A 25,871-nucleotide genomic window follows, 5' to 3' on the forward strand; every position below is an offset into this window, starting at 1 on the left:
CGGAACACATTTGTGTGTGCATTGAAAAACACAAGTGTGGATCCGGAAATACAAGTGTGAATCCTTTTGCAGATCATGAAATACAAGTGTGAATCCTTCTGTGCGCATGTGTGTATTATGAGACTGTTCTGAGAGATTTGGGTCAATATTCTAGCGCGTAAAACAAGCTACTCACGAGCGGAAAATGTGCTTTTACACGCGCATAAAATGACTCTCGCGCGCCGATTAAACCCCCGCGGGCGGCTATGCGCTCGCTCGTGAGAGAGACAGCCCTCTTGCTCCCTCGCGGGAGTGTCAGCCTCACTCGCTCGCGGAGTCTGTCTCCGCGCGTGTGAAAAGTTTCTGACACTTTGGGGCGGAGCCACTGGACTTTGATTGACAGCTGCCAGGAACCCCGGAGTTGCCAGGTTTGATAAATGCCTGAACTAAGAGCCGAGGAGTGACAGCTGCAAGATCAGTTGGACGAGATTGAATGGTAAAGTTGTCCATAATAAACTATTATATTCGTAAAGTGTACAGCTAATATATATATATCTCAATTCATTTGATATAAATAAATGACATTAATTCTAGGAGTGCAATACTTTTACAAACACTATAGTAATAATATGCATTCACTATACAGTGGTTCTCAAACTTTTTCTGTCATTCCCCACTTTGTACATATTATGTTCTAAAGCCGTGGAGGGCGGGAGTTTATAAACCAAAGAGTAACCGCCCTTACGGGACGCTGTAATAAGTAAAGCAAACGCACCCGCAAGGACACCTGGCCTCCTATTGGTTGAGGGATTTTGACAGGGTTGTTGCACAAAAGTTCTGAGCGCGCACAGAAGAAATCTGAGAGCAGACATTTCACGAGCGCACAGAAATAGCCTGAGTGCGAGGAGAAGGTTTTAAGCTGGAACACAGGAAATCTGTAAGCAGCAATATATCTGAGTGCAAGCGTACAGTTTGAGCAGAAGCAGAGCAGATCTAAGCGCAAGCAGGCACTATTTGAGTGCGAGGACAGGGTTTGAGGGAAAGAATTCAATAAAGTATGCTCTCAAATTTAAATACCATGCTCTTGAATTACAGGGAATAGGGAATAACCCCCATACGGATGTAGCAAATGTCGCTGAATTGCTTGCATACATCAGATTTATTTCAGAAGACAACTTTGTTGAGGAAATATTATTTTGCAAATCACTGGAAGGTAGGATCACATGAAGAGAAATGTTCCAAGTTTTAGATGAGTACATCATCTCAAATGGACTTGACTGGTCTCGTTGTGTGTGTGTGTTCAGATGGGGCAGTGGGGCTATGACAGGCAAAAAAAGCAGAGTGACAGCTTTGATCAGGCAGAAGGCCCCAAATGTAGTGGCAACACACTGCATGTTCCATCGGGGGGCACCATTGGGGGGCACTTAAAAAAACAGGGGGGTCCCCGCCAGAGAATAATGCTATATGGGGGTCCCTGGCACGGCAAAGTTTGGGAACCCCTGGACTAGAGCACGCTGAGGTCTATAGATGTTCGCTCATCAGACACGAGGAGAGCTGGAGCTTTGATGGCAAACACTGACGGTTTATTTGGAGCTTCGGCCGGAGAATTGTCTGTTTAAAATGAATCGAAGCATCAGACTAAAAAAGCTTTTGAAAATAACCGAATATTTCGATTAAGGTCAAAATATAATATTTGTAAATCTGACTCTGAAAGAGTCAGTGCCTCACCAGCCATGAATCTCACCGCACGTCACTGCCATACCTATATAAAACATGTCTGTGAAGTTTATTTTTCAAAATACCGAACAGACCATGCATTTTAGCCATGCCTCATTTCGCTCTATTTGCTCTATTCCAGCCCTGTTTTTGTAAGGGCTGATTCTGTGGCAAATGAGCTGCAGCTGACCACGCCCCCTGCAAAGAAGGGGGGCGAGGCACGAGCGTCATGTTACCATGCTGTTACCATGCTGTTACCATGCTGTTACCATGCCACAGCAACCTCTCATTCCCCTGATAGGTGGAGAGTTGGCCATATAGGCGGAGCTCCTTGTTTCTGACAGAGATATTTCAAATCTGGATCAGTCTGTATCAGATCCGTTGCAGCCCCGTTTTTAGAGATTTGGGTATGGAGGAAAAGAGAGAGGGTTGTGTTTTCTGACACTTGGTGAGTTCCCTGACACACCGGGGACACATATTCATGTATAAAAGACGTACAAAAGTGCATTTTGCATGATAGGTCCCCTTTAAGGGAGATAACGGCTGCTCAAGGTTGGTCAGCTGCGACAGAGGGCGAAGGAGGACATGCAGGGCAAATTATTCCCCAACAGTTACTATATTGATGCTCTTCTGGATATAAACCAAACAGAAACAACTTTGGGTCCAGTAAAATCTGCTTTTGAACACTTTCATCTTTCTGCACTGCCAAATACAGTCAAACCATGTTGTTCTCCCTTGATTCTGTGCATTTTGTGCATATATTTGTGTTGTATCGGTTCAAATCAACCTAGGTCACATACAGTATGTTCACATCAACCATTTTATACTGTATACGTTTAGGTTGTGTATTTTTAGACCTGTTGTGAGCAGCAATGAATACTTGAACTAGATTGTCCTGATCATACTTAAAGGTCTCCTATTATGCTATTTCTAGGCATATATTATAGGTCTCAGATATATACAATTATATAAAAAACATGTCTATGATGTGTTCTGCTCAAAATACCAAGCAGATCATCCATTTTAGACATCCCTCATATCCCTCTATTCCAGCCCTGTTAGAGAACTGCTGATTCAGGGTCCTTAGCTTGAAAAAGGAGGGGGAGCTTGTGCCTGCTCAGAATTCTACGAGATACTGCTGCCGTGATTAAAGTCAAAGTCAGCTTTATTGTCAAAATGTCTCCATGTGTTATACACACAGAAATCTTGAAATACCGTTTCTTGCAGTCCCACAGGGAGACACATAAAACAAGATACAAAAAGGGCCTAGATAAACGGGGTATAAAACAAAGTAATAATAAGTGTGTGTGTGTGTGTGTGTGTGTGTGTGTGTGTGTGTGTGTGTGTGTGTGTGTGTGTGTGTGTGTGTGTGTGTGTGTGTGTGTGTGTGTGTGTGTGTGTGTGTGTGTGTGTGCCCCGTTTTTAGAGATTTGGGTATGGAGGAAAAGAGAGAGGGTTTTGTTTCCTGACACTTTGTGAGTTCCCTGACACACCGGGGACACATGTTCATGTATAAAAGACATCAGAAAGTGCATTTTGCATGATAGGTCCCCTTTAAATACCGCTTCTTAAGTACAATTGTCGAGAAAAACTTCTTTACTCTCCCCAGTATGCATGTGTAGCATGAACTGAGTGACTGCTTGCTCCACAACCAATACAATACCAATGCAGTAGCACACTGACATCACACATCTCTATCAAGGACTATGGTGCATTCACATGCGACTTGGAAAGTCCTCAGGGTCGTTCTTTAGGTGGTGCAAACAACAGAGAAGATGTGTAGTGATGTATTGCTCATTTTAACAACACCTTAATATGTTTCAGAGTTTCTGTTGTCACACGAGGGGGCTTTACTGTGGCTTTTCCTAGTCGGGAACACACTTTTAATATACTACATGAATGCAGCACAAATGCCATATTGTGCAACTCCAATAGAACTAAAACCTCATTTGCATATCCGCCTTATTATTATATCTGCTACAAAATGTCTTAGCCCATGCTTCACCCTTACCCAAAGTTTTATGAAAATCAGGTTACTAGTTTTTCCGCAACCCTGCTGACAGACAGAAAGAGCTGAAAACATGACTTACTTGGAGGAGAAAAGAATCATCATTGGTTATAAAAAGTCTTTGCTAAACCCACATTGGATCTAACCAAAACAGTGAGAAACATGTGTGTTGCTTGCAGATCACAGTGCACAGTACAAACATGATACATTTTCTGTCTATCTCTGCTCTGACGAGTCTGGATCTTACCTGTCCATCTGTCTTCCTCTCAGGTGTACACGTTCAACTCAGTGCGTAAATCCATGTGCACAGTGATCAAGCTGCCTGATGGCTCCTTCCGCATCTACAGCAAAGGAGCCTCTGAGATCCTGCTGAAGAAGTGAGTGTGGGAGGAGGAGGTGTGGAGGGGAAATGTGATAGTTGAACACTGATTATTAGATTGTGTAATTAAATAGAGAATGTAAAAGACCAAAGATGCTTGGCTCACGAGTGTTTCTGTCCTCTAGGTGTTCCTTCATCCTGGATACCAATGGAGAAGCACGCACTTTCCGCCCACGTGACAGAGATGAGATGGTCAAACAGGTGAGACTTGATGAATTAACACTCCAATGTGCTGAATAGTATCTTTAAAATATCTTTAATTTGGACCTGGTGAAATAGGGTTTGAGATGCTGATCCTGTCATTACAACGTCCCCAGCCGGGTCCCTTTGCTACATGTCATTTACCCCTCTATCTCCCCCTATTTCCTGTCAACTCTCACTGTCTAATGCAGACAAATTCCCCCAAAACACTAAATATGAAGTTACAGCTAGGGAATGTTTAGATTAGACTGAAAGCTTTTAAGGCTAATTTGTTCTCTTTTAGCTCTGCTTTTGGTCTGCACCAAATCCTGAGGGAAATATCTGGCCCTTTAGCTTCCTAATACTCTGTGATGTTCACCCTGTCTGTTTGCTGCTGAGCGTACAGTGGGGTTTTAAAGCTCTTTCTGGAAACAGCTGTCCACTTTGTCCAAAAACAGACACTGAGAGTGGTGAGAACGAACCAAAACTCATCACTTTAAGTGACCCTTTGACCATTCTCACATTGTTATAGTTTTTTCAATTTAACCAATGTTATTTTTTAAAAACCCTTTTATTGCCAGTTGAAATATGTTAGCGTTTATATTTTTGTACTTTAACAGATCCAGGCCAGCTGTTTACCTCAGAGTCCACTCTTTGTGCTAAACTAAGCTAATCTGGCTCTAGTTTCATATTTAGCATACAGACATGTCATTTCTTGACATGAAAAAGAATAAGAATAAATAACCAAATATTTGTTAAAGGTCCCATGTCATGGCCATTTCTACTGATAATTCCCTTGTTGAGGTCTACTAGATAAATAGATTTACATTGTGCAATGTTCCAAACTCACATCGGTTTCTCATACAGCATCTCTGTATAGTACGTGTATTCACTCTCTGTCCTAAACGGCTCTGCAGCACCCCCATCTGCGAGACTCCAATAGCACCCCCCCCCCCCCAAACGCGGCGCACCTACAGTGTAAGCGGCCACAGTTTCGCTGCTGCGAAATGCTCCACTAGCACCCCCCCCCCAGCGTGTCACAGTTTCGCCACTGAGAGAGAGTGTGTGTGTGCGAGGAGCTCCACGGTCCATTTGGGTATGGTCACGTCACTGTACCCAACGTCCAACGAGGCGTTCTGGGGCAGCATAGAGATCTTTTCTGTGTTAGAGTTTTACTCGCTACAGGGTGTACTTTGAGGGGTTGTGACTCTGCAGACCGTTTACATGCAGAGAAACCTTCATAACACACAAGGGGACGGGTAATAACCGGAGAAGCATGACATGGGCCCTTTAACAGGCTGACTGACATAAATGGTTCAGGATTAACAGTTTTGAACAACTTTCTTCCAGCTCAGTAGTTCAGTTTGCAATGTCACCTACTCTTTACATCATACGCCCCTCTGCTGGCTGCAGCAGGCCAGGGGCTTTTCCCTTCATCCCTGTCACAGAACATTCTCACAAAGAACACAAAAGGTCATCTGACACAAACTTCCCCCTTGTGTTTAATCCCATTTTTATTCATCAGATTATGGGAATGTAAATGAAGCAGTCTGTGGTTTGATGCGGAATGAGATTTTGTGGACCCCCTCCCTGAATAACAGGTGATCGAGCCCATGGCCTGTGAGGGGTTGAGGACCATCTGCATCGCATACCGTGACCTGCCGGGGAATCCAGAGCCAGACTGGGAGAACGAAGCTGAAATAGTGACGGAGCTGACCTGCATCACTGTGGTGGGGATAGAGGACCCTGTGCGGCCTGAGGTAGGAGCAGTGCAGTCTGGGTGAGACTAGTTCCACTCTGAGACAGTACTGTCTTTATGTGCAGTCCATACTGTGTGAATAATTATAGTTCTGACTCAATAACTTATTTTGTTGGGGGATGAATTGCCCCTGAAAGAAAATCGCAATTAATGTAGTTATTGTCATTCCAAGACCATTGTATGCATCATAATAATGAACGAACACCGTCATATTTTGTTTTAGTAGTAATTGGCTCTATTACAGTGTATTACAACTTATCTTTAGATTTTATATTGTGTTCTCTATATAATATACTTTAATATATCAAGTGTTTTTTAATCTAATTTAATATTCAGATATTAAAATTAGAATGTGAAAAAAATATAAAAATATCAGAAATAAATAATATAAAAGCACACAACCTAAATAAAACAAAACATATGTCTGCATCCTGTTGGCTCAAATGTTCACACACTTATATAGATCTATTTCATTTTATAATCTAGATGAATTGTAATTGTAACTGTCTCTCTAAGGTACCAGAGGCCATCCGTAAGTGTCAGCGCGCGGGCATCACGGTGCGGATGGTGACTGGAGACAACATTAGCACAGCCAGGGCCATTGCTGTTAAATGTGGCATCATCCAACCCGGGGACGACTTCATCTGTATAGACGGCAAAGAATTCAACCGACGAATCAGGAACGAGAAAGGAGAGGTGAGCTGGGGTTGAGTAAACTTACATAAAAGTGGTTCCTTTAGTGTTCACATGAAGTATTCTGTCTCTGTACTTCAGAATGAACTAGACTGGATATTCATAAAATATCTGTTTGTTACTAGCCTTTAATCTTAGTCAGATTCATGTGTACACGTAATTATATGTTTTGCATACTGACAATGCTGATATATTTAACTTCCTTTTCTTTTTTATCACTACACAAGCATCGATCGGCCTGCACACTACGCTCTAGTTTACATGAGATGATATGTTAAGGCTGCAACTCTTTTATTATCGATTCATCTGCTTATTATTTCATCTTTAATCATTTGTATGTTGATAGTTTGTCTCTTGATCTTCCGGGCTGCAGTGTGCCCAGTGACTCTATCAGTGCCTGCACATTAAACACAAAGTCTATCTCTTTGCTACATTAACATCTGTTGGACTATTTCCTCTGTGAAATACACATATCCTCAGCTCATGCAGGAACTTTTATACATTCCCATGTCAACAAATTGCATATTCCTGTAAAAAGATCTTGTATTTTCTTTTATTGGCTATAGGCACACATCAAAATCAGTGCAGCCACTTCCGCTTATGATCTGATAACGCCTCTGTATGTCGTGCATGCATTATATTGTGAAAGGATTTTCTAGTCAGAGAACATATGATGTGAAATCTCCTTCCCTTATGGTGGAAGGCAATGAGAGCTCGGCTACAATATCAGTAAAAGGATGTTCGAGACCTAGAATAATTGATTTCTTCTGACAATCTGCTCCTCCAGTCTAGTTGGTTGCAGTAATGCACCAAATATTTGGTTGCCAACTGTCAGAACTCCTCAAAAAAATGTCTGCCATTCTGAACTTTGACTTTGTTTCAAAGGGAATACTCATTTAATGGAGTTTGACTTGATTGAGACCATGGGTGTTTCTCAATGTCGAGTACGCTTGCTTGGTAGCAAGCGTCTTGCTTCAGAAGCGAGGCAAGAATACTTCCGGGCATTCGGAAAACGAAGAGTGGAACAGGCTAGCAAGTGTGCAGGTGTGCGTCATATGAGAGGCCCCGCCTTACATTTTCCGCCACAGATTTGGGGAAATTGGTCCGTGCGCAAAGCATTGTGGGGATTTTAAGACCGCGGAGTCTACTCATGTGCAGCCTCGACATTTCTCCAAACGAAGCCCGCCGGGCTCGGTAGAATTCCAAGTATGCTGGACATTGGAACAGTACTTCGGCGGCACTCGATGACGTAGTATGCTTGAAATAGTGGCTCTGGAGCAGCTTTACTCGAGATTGAGAAACACCCTGTTGTGGCTTCCTTCCTTGTCTTTACATCAAGCCACTAGACGCCTTAAACAGACAGTTCTAACTCGTTTATTTCCTTTAAATTACTCACAGTTTGAAGTGTTGCTTGGCCTCCGATGGTTTAGAACAGTGGTTCCCAACCTGGGGGGCGCGACCCCCTTGGGGGGGCGCCAAAGATCGCAGGGGGGGCGCCAGGCCTCAAATAATTTGAGGCCAAATCATTTGGGGGGGCTCTTGGGAAAAAAGGTTGGGAACCACTGGTTTAGAAGATGTTGCGATGTGTTTGCTCAAAATAAAATAACAAACTTTTGCACATGCAACAAAGAAAATAGGCCTTTACAATATTCAAAAGAAATAGGCAAAACTCAAATAAAATAACAAACAACTTAGTTATTCTTTCTTTCTTGATAATGCTTATAACTTCATAACTTAAAGGGTACTTGTACGGTTCGTATGTACGTGTACGGTACGAGTACGCTTTAAGTTATGAAGTTATAAGCATAATGTAAAGACAAGGAAGGAAGCCACGACATTGTTAAAAACTGTTCCTCGACGGCGTCTCTCAACAGGTTACCCATCACTGTGGCTTTAGCACAGGCGCCGTGGGAATTGTAGTCCTTTATAGTGCGTTGACTACAGATGTCACAATTAGGTGGCCTTTCTTATAAAATCTAAATACTGGCTCTAACACACCCCATTACCTTTTCATGGCCACCTTTGCACTCACGATGCCTAGACTCTAGAGTTGCTATTGAAAATGTGTAGAAACATGCACTCATGTGATACCAAAAAAGCAGCAGCACATCCCCAGCTGGCACTGCAGCGGCTAGAACCAATTCCTGATACTTTATTCTCCATCCAAGATCCAAAAGTGACATCTATTGAAAGAAGAGAACAGCTAATAGGTTCTTTATGATGTAATTAATCATCACACTCTTTCCCCCCTTTTTTCTCTCCATCTGACAGATCGAACAGGAACGCATTGACAAAGTCTGGCCCAAACTTCGCGTGTTGGCTCGATCCTCGCCAACGGACAAACACACTCTGGTCAAAGGTGAGCTTCAGCTTTATAAACAGATGCACGCCCACATTCATTCACACACACTTGGAGCCCATCTGACCCCCTTTTTGTGTCCAGGCATCATCGACAGCACGGTGTTAGAGCAGAGGCAGGTTGTCGCAGTAACAGGAGATGGAACCAATGACGGACCAGCTCTGAAGAAGGCTGATGTTGGCTTTGCCATGGTAACCTGAAAGAGTATTCACCAATAATGTTTATTTATTGTTCATACCTTCTGTAGCTACAATAATGTATTATTGCATCCCCATTTTGAAGAATCTGCTAAGCAATTTCCTACTCAGCAAAATATATTTTAGCCACCTTAATAAGTGGCTTCAGTTGAAGTATACTTATAATTTTGTCAATGCACCTTGCTGTCAGACATCTTGTTGATGAACAGAGGACATAAACAAATTAACCCAGCCAAACTGATTTGTATTGGGGTCTACAATCTGTTTTGCAGCTGCCCAATCCACAGCAGTACGTAACTTACCCTCTACTGGTACTGCTGTGTGTTTCTCCAAACTGGGGGTGTGCTGACCTCCATCTATTGTAGGTTATACACTGGATAAATACCTCAACACTTAAAACAACCTAACTATGCTTGCCCTAACTTAAGGTAACTAAGATGGTCAAGGATTTATGACTCGATTTGTATTAAATATTAAATACATACCTAATATATATTGTATTTTATTTGGAATAAAAAACGTTTTAATAGTGTGGTTTAATAGTGGTTATATCTCTCACAGGCTCCGCCCTCTACTGGACTCTATGGGTACTCCCCTGTATCCTATTCATGCACGCATTCCTTCACTGAGACTGCCCTATACGTAGCCGGCCCCCTGGGCAGGCCTACCTGAATGCGCGCGCATCCACCGCATAACACGCGGCCTCGCCCCCTCACTGCTATCCCTTTCTCTTTTAGCTAAGCAGCTATCGAGTAACTGAGTGAGAGACAACAGATAGAAAGAGCAAGAAAAAGTTTTCTTTGGACAACGAATCGAATATGGACTCACCTGAGTCACTGTGTCCTTCGTGTCCGGGTTCTATCGGGAGTGACGATCCCCATACTCGGTGTATCGAGTGTCTGGGGTCTGACCACGCGGCGGCTAACCTGCCTCCATCAGCAGTCTGCAGCGCCTGTCGGCTATTGACCCGATCCAGCAGAGTGGCAGTGTTCGAGGGGTGTTACGTCTCGCCAGTGGAGGACCCAGAGCTCGAGGTGGTGGAGATGGAGGACCTCGTGCAGGGAGTGCCCTTCGTCTTCGCCATCCCAGCAGCCCGGACGGGTCCGGGCATCGAAGAGGAGGACGACGATGATGACACCTCGTCGTCCCATCTGCTTCCGCAGGCAGCTGGGTGGGCAGAGGGGAGAAGGCCCCTGCCCACGCTGCCGCGTGACCGAGAGATGCTTGAGTATCTGGATAAGATATTCAAGCTCGGGGTGCAGATGGCGGCGGCGGACAGGCGGACAGGGCCTTCCCCACGGGAGTCCGTGCACACTCTACACGAGCCATGGCTGTATCAACAGCCTTATTTAGTGGCGTAAGTGTGGAGGACATATGCACGTCGGCATCTTGGTCAACACCAGGCCCCTTCATTAAGTTTATCTCTTGGACATGTCTGGCTCCTTTTCATCGTCTGTGCTTGCTGGAGCAACACAGGACTGGTGAGGAGGGAGAGGGGGGGCTGTGGGTCAGGGGGCATCCGACCCCCTCCCCGGACGTAATGTGCTTATGTTTCCCGGGCCCCCGGCCCCGGGGGATGTAACGCACACATGGGCCCATAGGGGCTGGAGGTTTCTTTTTTCCCCTGCATTAAGGCAGGAGGAGGAAATCCTCTACGTTATGGCACACCTCCGTGGGGTAAGCGCATCAGGTTGTGCCCGGCCAGCCCCAGCCTCTTTCTCTCTCCTTGGCTACGGCCGAGGGAAAGGTGTGAGAGGCGCAGCGGCTACTAAACAGAAAGCCGGTTCCGAAACAAGGGGATGGAGCGGTGTTCTCGCGGGACAGCAGAGCGGGTATACATCGGCCTGTGAGAGATATAACATAGGGTTACGTATGGTAACCCATGTTATATAAGCACAGCTGAGCCCTCTACTCATGGAGCCCTGCTGCCCTATGCTACTGAGCTGAAGAGAAAGAAAGGGATAGCAGTGAGCGGGTGAGACCGCCTCTTATGCGGTGGATGTGCGCACATTCAGGTAGGCCCGCCCAGGGGGCCGGCTACGTATAGGGAAGTCTCAGTGAAGGAATGCGTGCATGAATAGGATACAGGGGAGTACCCATAGAGTCCAGTAGAGGGCTCCGTTGTGCTTATATAACATCCATACGTAACCCTACGTTATGGTCACAGACCTTTCTCACTTGCAATTGGAGTCAGGGCAACAAGATATTCACACAGTAGCACTCCAACATCATTTGAGTGTTTGGGTGAATCATGTGACGAGTGTCCGTCTGCTCCTCACTGTCTCATTGTGTGTCAGGGTATTGCGGGGACGGATGTGGCTAAAGAAGCGTCTGACATCATCCTGACTGATGACAACTTCAGCAGCATTGTGAAGGCGGTGATGTGGGGCCGAAATGTCTACGACAGCATCTCCAAATTCCTGCAGTTCCAGCTCACAGTCAACGTAGTGGCTGTCATCGTGGCCTTCACCGGGGCCTGCATCACTCAGGTGACACATTTATTAATAAACATACACATTGACACACGTGCATTCATACTCAGTCACAGAGACGTCACTTCTGTGAACATCACTCACCCTCTATCTGCTACAAAGCAAAAAGCTACAATTCTTTTAATACATTTTTCACACTAAGCTTATATAAGCATGTTTAGGGCTGCAGAGACTGTGTCTGTAGGGGCTTGGCATGGAAACCAGATGGTCCCTGGTTCAAGTCCCAGAAGGGAACAAGTATGGATAGTGGACAGGTGCCAGTTTGTTTCCTGTTACCAAAACTAAAAGTACTTATAACTGAGGCCCATTTTCAGAATAATATATATTTGATTACTTGATTGTGAAGAAGTATTAAGATCAGTGGCGGCTGGTGGAAAATATTTTAGGTGGGGCTGTGGAAATGGTGACCAAACAATACTAGGGGGGTTCGGTGGGATGCTGAGAAAAGACCCCTTACATTATGACTTCTGGTGATGTTAGGGGGGGGGGGGGAGGACAAATTGAGGCTTAAAAATATGAGAAGACTGATCAATACCTCCATAATCTTCAGTGTGGTTAGCTATGAATCTTCCAAAACTTCCAAACACCTTGTCCTGGACATAGTTTCTACAGTATAAACTGTGCAACAGTACAGTAGGCCCACACAAACTGTAGAACACCGGGGCTTTGAGAACACTCAAAATTACTTAAAATGATTTAATTCCCATTTAACCTGTTAAGGGGCTTTCCTCCCCCGTTTTTTTCCCTCACGAAACTGTGTCTCAGGGCTTCTTAAAAGGTAATAAACTATTCATGTGTCCTACTCATTTAACGGGAAGAAACTCAGCTAACTGATGATATGAACCATGTTTACCGAAACAAAACACAAGTCTCACAAGAAGCGTCTAAATGAGCCCTGAGCGAAAAAATGCTAACGCACTCTAGGTATAAATCAATCTATATACTTATCGGATATGCACAAACAAGCTTAGCTAACAAGCTGAGATTCCACAGATTCTAGAAATATAAGTATCATCACTGAGCGATCAGAACTCGCGACAGGGGAAGCAAATACAGACATCACACGACGTAGCTTTAATTAGCAAAACACAGAGATATGCTCACCTTTTGCTGTTATTCTGATCAAAAACGAGAAAAACGCGGCTGAAGGTTAATCCATAGGTTAATCCAATGTGTCTGTCACTTTGAAAAAGTATTGATAATGCATAATTCTATTTTTATGTCAAAAACTGAGTTTTCATATTAGCTGCTAATGATAGCTTCCAGAGTGTATGACAGCTTCCTGTTTTGTCTCCTTGGATACGAGTCCAAACAACTCACAGACTGCACCGGGCGCTGACGTAGGCGCCCTGTGACCATCAGATTTGACGACGCTGATTGGCTGAAATTATGTTTCGGCGGCATAGTTTAAAGATAGCAACAGTTGGCTTCTGCTGCACTTGCTGCACTCTCGTCTGGGCGCTGTGCATAGCGCCCAGACGAGAGAGGGTAATGATACACGGGCAAGGCCAGGCAGGAAACATGTGACTTATCAGTAACTTTAGACATCGTAACACCATTTTGAACGAGATTTTATTGTAGATTATACATTTTACTGATATCAATTATATAATATTTACCTTGTTTATTAAAAAAAAAAATATATATATATTTCTTAAATATATATTTTTTAAATATATATTTTTTTATTTTTTTAATGTGGGAAGAGGGGGAACGGCGCCCCTAGCGCCCCTATGGGCCGGCCGCCACTGATTAAGATCCTTTATTACATGGCTTAGTTGAATACTCGATTCTGATTGGTCAATTCAGAACACGTGACACGTTGTTAATCCAGTACAGACAGACCGCTGTCAAGCATTTATTGACCGTTGTTAAGGACGCTGACATCTGCAGAAAGAAGTCCGGTTGATTGAACTGTATACAGTTTGGCCGAAAAGCAAACTGCATGCAGTTTGCTTTTCGGGACTGGGACAAGAAAACAGCGGAGAAGTAACGGGGCAGAAACCCTCCTTCTTACGCAACGGTCCAGAGATAGACATCAAACGGCAAAACATATTCAGTTGCCAGTTACTTTGGCATTAGGGCAGGGATATCTAAATACTTTCCAAGGTTTGACATAATGAATTGTGCTACTTTTGAAGCAAGCAACGATGTTTTCAAATCTGTAATCAAAAAGGTCCGCAAAAACGCTATCGAAGAGAACACCGTTCAGGTGTTCTTTTCCCCATAATGACCGCCTCACTGCACATTATCCCTTACTTACTTAAAGTAGCAATACATGAATGTATAAATACTCCATTACAAGTACATTTCCAACATTCCTAAGTAAAGGTACAGAAGTATTATCAAGAGTATAACATATAAAAGTACAAATGCAGAAACATTTCCTCCATATGTGATTTATTATTAAATATGACATTATTTTTCATATTGTAGCATCAGGTAGTATTTTACTGTCTCAGACAAACACAATTTGTATACATAAATTATTGATTATAGGAACTTTTTATTATATAAATTGTATAATTGGTTTATCCCCCTTAAACAGTCAATGCATTGGTTTGATTTGAAAGTGTGAATGTTTTTTAATGCAACATCTTAATCTGAAAAATCACTAAATCTTGATAAATAATAAATAAATTAGTAAATGTAGTGGAGTAAGAGTATAGAGTAGCATATTGTGAAAATACTCAAGTAAAGTACAAGTTCCTCAAATATTTACTTAAGTACAGTACTTGAGTAAATGTACTTTCTTTCCACCACTGGTTGTCGCATCAGTAAGACACATGAAATGTTCTGTTGTCTATAAATCGCACAGATATCTTTTACTCAACATCTTTTGAAAAGGTATATCTGACACCGGTTTCTATTTGGGTTAAGATTTTATATTAAAATCATAGTGAAAATGTACTCATAAAATACAATGCATTGATTTAAACAGTGGTTCCCAACCTGTTGGCTTGTGACCTCTTACAAAATACTGTTCCCTTTGTCACACTTTCTATGAGCTGTAAACTGTTCTAATTGAATCAGGGTCTTCCCACAAGCCCCAGTGTGTGTGTGTGTGTGTGTGTGTGTGTGTGTGTGTGTGTGTGTGTGTGTGTGTGTGTGTGTGTGTGTGTGTGTGTGTGTGTGTGTGTGTGTGTGTGTGTGTGTGTGTGTGTGTGTGTGTGTGTGTGTGTGTGCGCGTGCGTGCGTGTGTGGATGTTGCTTGGTGACACAGATGTTTTGTTACACTCTCTGCAGGACTCTCCTCTGAAGGCGGTGCAGATGCTGTGGGTGAATCTCATCATGGACACCTTTGCTTCTCTGGCTCTGGCCACTGAGCCCCCCACTGAGGACCTGTTGCTACGGAAACCCTACGGTCGGAACAACCCACTCATCTCACTGACCATGATGAAGAACATCCTGGGCCATGGAGTGTACCAGCTGATCATCATCTTCACCCTGCTGTTCATAGGTACACACACACACACACACACACACACACACACACACACACACACACACACACACACACACACACACACACACACACACACACACACACAGGAAGGAATACAATTTAATCTACTATTAAAACAGCCAGAAATAACCAGCTCTATCATTAGATGATATCAAATATATATAAAAAAATGAAATCAATAATTATTGATTTAAAAATAGTATGAAATATGAAACTGTGGGCATGGACATGTATTTATATACATACACACATGGAAACCTACCGTCTAAGTTTGCAGTTAAAATACCGTAGTATTTGCTTTCTGCCCTCCCACCTCCACTCATTTGGTTTGATTTCATTAATGGTCTGTATGAATATTGAATAAGTAGAATTAAAAACAATATATGCTAATAACCAAGAATCCAGGACAAGAAAAACAAAGCTTTGGTGTAGACATGTTATGTTACAGTGGTAATGGGTTATTTTTCCAGCAGCCTATCCAACATACTTCCTAGTGTACAACACAGCTTTCTCACTTCCTGCTTCCTCCACCAGGCGAGCACATTTTTAACATCGACAGCGGCCGCAACGCCCCGCTCCACTCCCCGCCCTCTGAGCACTACACCATCATCTTCAACACCTTCGTCCTCATGCAACTCTTCAACGAGATCAACGCTCGCAAGATCCACGGAGAGAGAAACGTCTTTGACGGCATATTTGCCAACCCCATCTTCTGCACCATCGTTCTGGGAACCTTTGCCGTGCAGGTAAGGGTTATCGCCCTTTGATGTTTCCATACTGTTTGCTGGAGAATATTGTAAGAGGTTTGTTTATGAATTGAAGTGATACAGTATGAGGCTGTGGGTTGTGATATGTTGTTGTAAAGTACAGAACTCCACCTGACTGAGCATCTCTAGCACTCAGTTAAATCTGACCAGACTTCTTCAGGTGATGACTTTAGGTATGTTGGCCAATTGGTTTGTGGTACTTCCAGGTAGTTTAGATGCACACCAATGAAAAACAAAACATTTTAAAGAAACATGTTCTACCATCTATCAGTTCAGTACATTTATGTCGAAACGGCAATATTGCTTATTGCACTGCCTGTATGATAAATAGTATTCTACTGCATATTGTATCTATGTGGCCACGTTATTAGTTACATTTGAACATTTATTGCAATCCAATACAACAGCTTGCTCTTAGTTTCTATCCTTACAACTTCATAAACATTTTTTAATTAGCACTGTAAGAAAAGATATTCAGTTTGCAGCTAATTCTCAAATAGTATCAATGTCCTTTTCGAAGCAGACCTATACTAGACAAATGCCTGGATTTCTAATTTCCTCTGTTTGATACAGTAGGACTATTAGGTAAGCATAAGTATGAAGCTTGCTTTTTTTCTGATCTGCTCCCATTTCCCCATTTAAAGCGCTGTTACTGCATCACATTGTTATGATCAACTCCATATGCCCTGTGTTTGTTCCAAAGGCATTTCACAATACCTTCATTTCCTAACATGGCTTTGTTTGTGAAAGGATGCAAGAGCATGTGTTGAAAATATCAGTGACAAAATTGCATAATTTCAGCTTTGGTAACAATGGTTTTAGGCTGACGGTACTGTATTTATAAAGCATTGAGAGCTTCAATGGATTCTACAGATAGAGGTTGCATTTCGGTTATGGCCTGTGCTCACCTGGTCACCTTTTTATGTAGTATATTTAGTACAAGGAAGGAAAAGGAATTGGATTATGTTTAGGCCTGACATTGCCTCTCACAATGTAACCGGTTTCACATTTCAAGCTTTAAGAGTCCAACATTACCAACAAAAGGCGAATTGTTTGTTGAATTGACTCACAGAGAATACAGTACAATGCATTAAGCAGGGAATTTTGCATACACAAAAACACAGTCAAGCAAGCAAATCTGAGTTAGTGATAGAGAGAAAAAGGGACATTTTCCAAAGCTCGGTGCTCGTGGTACTCTGGGGAGAAAGAAGAACAGAGAGAGCTGGAGGGGACGGAATGTGATATGTAGTGAAAGAGCAGCAAAGAGACAGTTGAGAGGGATTTGGAAATGTAGAGATGAGAGAGCTGGTGGCAGCTTGAGAGTTGAACGAGGGAGATAAGTAAGGAAGGGATCCCTCCTCCCTGTAGGAAGATATTACGTTACGTGATACACTGTATCATACTCCCAGTGAGATTTATGACTGAGTAGTTTGGTGTCAGGATGATGTGTCACTGATAAACCTTGCCTTTGTTGTAAATGATCATGTTGCTGTTTAAAATACCACGCTTCATCCACTGAGAGGCCGGCAGAGGCAAGCTTACTGTGGTCTCAGATTTAAGGTTTCAACGCTTATAATTCGGAACTGTTTCATAGTAACACATTTACATTTGAATCATAAATACCACGTAGATCCTTTTATTCATATTATTATTAGACATTCAATCATTTCTACTTTTTAACTAATCCTTAAAGCTATCAGAATATATTTAGAAGGAAACTGGCATAGGTATTATAACTCCAGTCCAAAGCTGACATTCATAGCTCAATTTCAACATTTCTAGCAAATTGTATTGCACGGACCACGGTTGCTATGGTTACCTGGGGTATCCCACCATGTGAAGAAACATTGATCTTAACAAACCCTTCCGCTTACATTACAAACAATGCAATGTTTATGCTATGACCACTAGCTTTAGTGGCTAATGTTAGCTAATATAGTAGTAGCTTCGTGCTATTATTATATCTTCTCTTACACTAGTTGCTGCACGTCCAAGCTAGCAGGATATGAACACTCTTAAGCTAAGTCAAAATAGCATGTTTGGTCCTGAAAAACCACAAAAATTCAACTTTTATACTTCAGTTTGGTCAAAATTAAACAAACGTGTTAGCAAGTGAGCTTTAGAATTGTAGGTAATTATTAGGTTACCTTTGGACAGAGCCTGCTAGCTGTTTCCAGTCTTTATGCTCAATTAAGCTAACTCTTCCTGGCTTTTGTTTCAATGTTACAGGCAGACATGACATTTGTATTCATCTTCTCATCCAACTCAGTAAGGAAGTCAATAAGCATATTTACACAAATGGTGATATATTGCTTTAAATGACACTTAAAGGTGGGGTAGGTAATTTTGGAGAAACCAGCTCGAGTGCGCTAGAATTTGAAAATACACAGCCAGAAGAAATCTGCTACTTCCTTACAGAACCAACGCGCCCATGACCAATGAGGGCACGAGATAAGTTTGTGCCCAGATGGAAGGCTGACAGGCAGGTAGGCCATCCAGTTACTTTAGCCGGCTCAGATGATTGGTCGTGCTTTTTACATTTTTTTATGTATTTGTTGTCAAAGCACTTCAGATATTCATTGCTATCGGGATGTTAGGAGCATTCCATGCAATATAACAACAAGTGTATCTCGAGCCGGTTTCTCAAACTTACCTACCCCACCTTTAACTCTTATGAACGTTTTTACAACTAGGCATTCTCAGAAAAACACCAACTTTTAGAACTTTTACAATTTTTACAACAGAAATTGTGCTCTGAACAGCTTTATACATACTGGCCACAATGCTCTCCTCATATGTTATTACATACACGCTCATACATTTCTATGACCTGATGAAAGTCTAATCGTAAGAAGACGGTTTATGATGGTAATAGTCATTAAGGAGGAGCCATACTTCATGAATAACTAAATACAATACTCAACCACAACATGTCAATACACATGTTGGTGTGATCGGATGCAGCAGGGATTACATCACTTTATACTTGAATGGTGACAGATGAGAAGATAGAGGTGTTGACACAACCTGGTTCTGTTTTTCTATTCAAAGACAGTTCCGTTTCCTCCCTCCACAGTGTGTGTGTGTGTGTGTGTGTGTGTGTGTGTGTGTGTGTGTGTGTGTGTGTGTGTGTGTGTGTGTGTGTGTGTGTGTGTGTGTGTGTGTGTGTGTGTGTGTGTGTGTGTGTATATGTGACTGTGTTTGTCCCTTTCTGTGTTTCTGCTGCAGATCGTGATTGTGCAGTGGGGAGGGAAGCCCTTCAGCTGTGCTCCTCTCAACGTGGAGCAGTGGCTCTGGTGTCTGTTCGTGGGGGTCGGGGAGCTCCTCTGGGGGCAGGTAAGCAAACCGTACTGACCTAGTGTAGTCGTACAGGCCTGCTTTACATGGCGTTTCTCTCAGGTGAGGCTAAGGAAACATTTTCCCACCCAAGCCCCTTTTCTTCAGGACAGAACCCCACACATATCTGGCCTTTGTCTTGATTGGGAAAGATTACAAACAGGGTTAATTTCTGGGACAAATTACCATTTTGAATCAGTTTTGATCTGATAGACAATGGGAAAAACATGGCACCCTCTTTTTCCCCACTTTTCTGGTGTAATGCTATGCCCAAGTATGTCTCTGTCCAAGCACGCAGGGCCGGCCCTGACCAATTTGCTGCCCTAGGCAATATTTTAGCTATTTTTATAATTTTTTTCAATAAAAAAATGATGCGCCCCCCATAGGTTGATGCGCCCTTAGCATTCGCCTATACTGCCTACCTACGCCAAGGGCCGGCCCTGCAAGCCCGGCTACAACTTTGCAAAGATTTTGAAAGAGTGACACATTTAAACGTAAGACAAAACGGAATCAGAAGTAACTACTGTCAAATGTTCACTGTTTAATAACACTGTTTTTCAGGCGTGTTTGTGACGTTTACATTGATAAAAAACATTTTAAGCAGGTTTTCCCACATCTGAACAAATCGGTATATACTGTACTCGATACTTTGGTGTAAAAGAACATGGCTTAGATTACACCACTAAACTCAAAATGCTGTGCTTCTTTGTGTTAAATCAATATTGTGTTACCTGATCCATCATCTGTGTAAGATTTAAAAAGAAACCACTGCTGCTCAGTAAAACAACATAGTCTTCTGGTCAAATAAGAATTGAACAAACGTTGCTTTAAGGTGATTGCCACGGTGCCAACGGAGCGGCTGCCATGCCTGAAGGAGGCGGGGATGAACCTGGATCCCGGGGACGACGAAGGGGAGGACATGGCCGATGATGAGGAGGAGATCGACTGTGCTGAAAGAGAGCTGCGCCGTGGACAGATCCTCTGGTTCAGAGGCCTCAACCGCATCCAGACCCAGGTACTGTTCCATCAACACGACCCTAAACCAAACGTCCTGGAATAGAGTCCAGATAAAAGCTCAAACAGCAGCGGTTTTTGGTCCTAACACACAAGCAGTTTGCATAAAGTGAATTGGATACCAGGGCAATGAGGCAGAAGTATGTACATAATGATTTAGGAATATGAATCTGAGTGCTTTATAATGCAATGCTCATTTTGTTATCAGGGGGATATTGTTTTATTCTTAAAAAACTGCCAGTATCATGGTATTTACACACTAATATTAGAGACTTTCAGAGATGCTTTATTTTCTGTAGACAGATATACACTTTAAGTTGAGTTTAAACATTGTATCTGAATTGTCTTACTCTTGGAAAGGCAATCTTTCTCTCATCCTGTCTGATTTGTTCTTCTGACTTGTGCCAAACATAATGATTCCAGTCATTTCTCTCCCACACAGCTAACTTTTCTGTTCTGCTTAAACCTGGTGAAATGGCTTAATCTAACTTGGAAGTGGTGTTTTAGAAACTCATGAGAGAAGATACATCTATAATTAGTTTGTGTGTCGCCACCTGTGTTGCACATGTGTGTGTAAGTGTTTACACTTCGTATACAGGCTAAGTAGACAGGCTGTTGACTTTCTGGATTGCTTTAATTGGTTGATTCTTGCGTTTTGTCAGAATGTCCATTAAAGCATGCAAAGCAGCATCAACATGAGCGCTCTGCTAACAGCCTCCTGAGCACTGTTAGTTCCAGTCAAGAGTCTCTGCTTAAGTGCCTTAGTGGTCAGTTTATCATTGGGAGGGTCTGAGTGTGCAGACAACACGCACACTCAACCTCATCCACCTCACAGTCATCATCTATAATTCTTTTTTTGTATTATCTTGACTATCCTTACAAGAGACTTGAATGACCTCATTACAATTGTTTGAATGCTTGTTTTTCATGAATACAATGTTCACTATAAGAAGATTTGTGTCCTGCTGATGAAATACACATATTAGTTTCTTCACAAATACAAAGTGATTTCATTTAGCTAGAGTTTAAACCTGAGACAAAAGCTTCTTAGTATTTGTAATATCCCCTTAGGTCCTAATAAGTAAGATAAGATAAGATATACTTTATTAATCCCGAATTGGGAAATGTCTTCATTGCAGCAGCATGTAAAACAAGTATTGCACTTTTTTTGGATTCATTTTTATGAATTTTAACAATTAAGCATTGATTTTGAGTAGTAGTTCAAAAATGCTGTCGTAATAAAGGGTCAATTGACAATTGAAGAGCTCGTTGAAAACGAGATGAATCATCTGATTCCAAATAAATACGTAAAACAGCAGTTCAAATTGTTTATTTTAATTTCCTCAACATAGCAGTGCAGAAAGACAGTATAAAACAATGCTCCATTCTCTAAACTAGGAGTGTCCTTTTAGGAGCAGTCTGTCACACCAAATGCCTGAGTGAAATGCTATTCAGCTTATAATCAGAATCAGAATCGGGTTTATTGCCAGGTAGGTTCACACATACGAGGAATTTGACTTGATGTCATGTCAATATTATAAACATTATACAGTGGTGCAGTGATGATGTATTTTTGTTAGCCAACTCAGAAGTTAGCGTCACAAGGGCTCCCACTGTAAAAGCATTGGATGTTCTCATTGGATTTTGGGACATTACAGGAAAATGTCAAACACATGTTGGTGATACTTACACATTTTGTTCAGCGGGATAATCTCCACATAAATACACAACTTTTATGATTTTCAAAGCGTGAATGCAGTAGCAGGTGGTAAAAAGCTAAAATACTAACAGGGCTGAGCATCACCACCGCTAAGCTAAAGGCGGCTAATGTTAGGCGTGATGACGTTTAGTCGTTTATTTAGTCACTTGTTAACAACCAACATTTGTATGACTCAAAGACGCTTCAGACATTGACCAGTGGCGTATTTCCTGACATATTTTCTGTCGTAAAACCAAACATGAAAATCTCTTTAGCTTGTGTAAACAGATATTATTTCCGACATCCAGGGCCGGCCCTTGGCATAGGCAGTATAGGTGAATGCTAAGGGCGCATCAATCAATGGGGGGTGCCAAAAAAAAGAAAAATAAATTTAAATTTAAAAAATATTTTTTTTCTTTATTTCATAACAACACAGTTTCCCGATTTTGGATCAACAAAGTACATCTTATTATCTTATACTAACAGAACTACGCCTATATTGCGTACAACGTCCATAAACTATGGCGCACCCCTCGCCCCAAAATCAAGTTGAACCGCCCCAGCCCCAGTAAAAACCAGAGGTTTATGTGAAATAGTTCTTTTTTTGAAATAATGGTTTTAGTGTGCAATTATAGGTTTTAATTTTGTATTTGTGTTAATTTAAAATAAATCAAACTCCCCAAAAACGTATACAGCTTTTATTAACATTGGAATTTACTGTGTAAGCGACCACGGGGGGGAGAGCTTTAGAGAGCTCTCTCCTGAAAGACTGAGAAGCTCAGCTCAGTGAGGTAAAGGCACACCTTTTTTATGATTATAGTTATAAAAAAATAAGAGAATAGATTTTCATCTATTCTCTTATAGTATAAAATACTATATGACAGTAAAAAAAAGTTGTTATTAATAAACAAGAATATAGTTTAAAAGGGGAGTGATTTGTAAAATATCCATAAAGAAAAATAAAATCTGTTTACAGTTCTGTTTCATCTGGGTGTTGAGAGATGTATCCATAGATCTCTTCATGTTGCTCTCAAAGTGCACCAGATTGATGCTTTTAACTTCAATATAAAACAAATCTTCCCGGGGGAGCATGCCCCCGGACCCCCCAAGAGGAGGTTAGGTCCACCCCCTACTTAAATCATGTTCAAATGGATAGGATACTAAATACATTTGCTCACATCTTGTGTCCATATCTTTCTGTTTTGGTAGGGTGGGGGGGGGGGGGGGGGGGGCGCCAGCTAAAATCTTGCCTAGGGCAGCAAATTGGTCCTGCCAACATCTAACCAAAAGCGTTGATTTCGAGACCAGGGAAGCGGTTGGGCTTACATTTCAAGCTAAGCATGAATTAACAGCTTCCAATCATAAAACTTGATCAGGTCTTTGCGACAGGACACACTGACAGAGACGAACACCACACCCACACACTCAGGCCGGCCCTCACTGAGTGCTGCTGTTTTGTCTCTGTCCTGCAGATGGAGGTAGTGAGCACGTTCAAGCGAAGCGGTTCGTTTCAGGGAGCGGTGAGACGGCGCTCCTCCGTGCTCAGTCAGCTCCACGACGTAAACACTATCTCTACCCCCTCTCACGTAGCTCTCTCCACCGCAACAGCCAATACCAGCCCAGCCCCCGGGAGTGAGTCCGCCGAACGCATGTACACACACACACACACACACACACACACACACACACACACACACACACACACACACACACACACACACACACACACACACCCACACACCTTTACCTGCACTCATACCTGCAGTCCTCTCTCACTCACACTCAGTTCGCAGACACAAACACACACACACTGCTGCACGGCACGTGGACTGCAGTCTTTTTGACTCTATGGTTGTGTTCCCCTCCGGCTCGCTCGCTGCTCGTGTGTGTGCAATGTCTCCTCTTTCCTTTCTCTTATTCTCCCTTCAAACAGCACCCAGTTCTGAGCGGCTTCTGGTCCGATCTGGTTTGGTCCAAAATCCAGTCTTGGTCCCAGCCCAGAGTTTGTTTTGTTGTTGAGTGTTGCTCGGTGCAGGAGGCAGCCTGCTGTTCTCTGGCTGGGGAAAGGTGTCTAAAGGAAATACACTGATGTTCCAAAGAACCAAAATAAGTGAAGTGACTAGGCCTAAAGTTCAGAGAGCAATCGGCTGCTCCTCCTGCTCCGCATGTTATTTTCCTGTCTGTGAATGAGGTCAAGCGTGGTTACCGTGGTTGAAACATCACTAATGTAAAGGAGTTGTTGCAATTCTGTGACTCCTAATTATTCGTAGCAATGATGAGATTCCACTGCCATAGAATTCATACTCATTACCAAATGGCTTTCACATGGCTTCTGAATTCTCTAAACTGTAAACCTTCGAGTATAAAAGCCCCATCACTGCTGTTTCCAAGAATACCGTTCAAAAAGGTTCCTCTATCACTATTGCTTTCTTTCTCCTTCTTTTGCTCCTCTCACTTATGTCCGATTGTTGTCAACTGGTTGTTTCTGTAACAGTATTTCCAGCTCCACACGTTTGGCTACAGATGTCTCCAAAAAGTCCTGATTTTTCTCTCTTGCAGTCTGTTTTTTTCCTCTTTCTTCATCACAGTTCTCTCCTTGTTCTCTAATATTCATAAGATATTACAGGTGTTTGCAGAAATATTCTGTGAAATGTATTCTTATTGTTCTTCACAAGTATAGTTGTTCTTTTGTAGAAGTATTTAGATTTCACCAGATCTAAATACGGGCTCTTGTGTAGCGTACTGATAAGGTTCCTTTAGTAGATTTCTATTCATTTTTTATTTTATTTATCCATCTTACTTTGTCCTTTACCTCATCCCTTTGTGTCATCCTCCCATCTCCTTTCTAGAGTAGCGTCCACCCCTCATGTTTTCTCTTGATTTCTTTGTATGTCAGTTCCGCACGTGTCTGTTTGCAAGTGTGTTTATGTGTGTGCATTTGCTGACATATCCGAGAGCCGTAGTGTGTGTGTGTGTGTGTGTGTGTGTGTGTGTGTGTGTGTGTGTGTGTGTGTGTGTGTGTGTGTGTGTGTGTGTGTGTGTGTGTGTGTGAGTGTGTCTGTGTGTGTGTGTGTGTGGGCACCTGTGCGTGTGTATGATTGTGTGTGTGTGGTTGTGCTGTCTCTTCATTTGATTGTCTCCATCCGTCTTCTCAGTTGCTTCTCCTTACCTTCCTTGCTCCTTCTCGTCCCTCCTTCCATTCCACGCTGCCCCCCTCCATCCCCTGTAGGTGTAGATACAGTGAGGCGCTGCTGCTGCTGCTGCTGACACCACATGTTGATCACCCTACACCCACACAAGAGGTTATTTGGGTTTTATTTTAAAAACAAATCGTTATTAAATTATGAATAAAATGCATTATATCATTTCTCAGATCTGGGCATTGCTGCAACATTACTGTCTGATAGCAACGCCAGCTGAGTAGGGTTCAGGTCCCCCCGAGAGTGATTCTTTTCCTTTATTTGTAGAGCTTGTTAAATCAAAATCTGTCACCCAGCAGTAGTATGACACATAGCTGCATTTTGAAACCCGTCCCTTGTGGTTCAGCTCTTGAAACCAAATGGAGTGTCAAGAAGGGAAAGTGAAAGGGGCCAGCATCAACTGTTAAAAAGCAAAACAGAGATGATGTGAGACCAAGAGTCTAAAGCTCCGTTAGGCTGCACTCAGAGCAGCGCTTTAAGATACATGCTAACGTTTGCTAATAAGCATTAAGCACAGAGTACAGCTGAGGTTGATGGGGATGTCAGTGCATGTTATTAGTAATGAAAAACGTTTTCAGCGCTTGTGCTTATACTGTACATGTGGGTCCAAAAATAAGAAAACCCATG

General features: G+C 42.4%; 1 protein-coding gene across 1 annotated transcript in view; it reads left to right on the plus strand.

Moving 5' to 3' along the window:
* The window catches only part of atp2b3b (ATPase plasma membrane Ca2+ transporting 3b), a gene marked incomplete at its 5' end in the record, with an annotated part of 48,682 nt that overhangs the window by 12,823 nt on the left and 9,988 nt on the right, over positions 1-25,871 (plus strand). The window contains 11 exon segments of the mRNA XM_034208657.1: positions 3,974-4,080; positions 4,208-4,283; positions 5,864-6,022; positions 6,538-6,717; positions 8,986-9,073; positions 9,158-9,264; positions 11,568-11,759; positions 15,009-15,222; positions 15,763-15,974; positions 19,224-19,331; positions 20,164-20,346. Of these exon segments, the coding sequence (XP_034064548.1) occupies positions 3,974-4,080; positions 4,208-4,283; positions 5,864-6,022; positions 6,538-6,717; positions 8,986-9,073; positions 9,158-9,264; positions 11,568-11,759; positions 15,009-15,222; positions 15,763-15,974; positions 19,224-19,331; positions 20,164-20,346 (1,626 nt within the window).

The sequence above is a fragment of the Gymnodraco acuticeps genome, unplaced genomic scaffold (genome assembly GCF_902827175.1).
Source record: "Gymnodraco acuticeps unplaced genomic scaffold, fGymAcu1.1, whole genome shotgun sequence".
NCBI lineage: Eukaryota > Metazoa > Chordata > Actinopteri > Perciformes > Bathydraconidae > Gymnodraco > Gymnodraco acuticeps.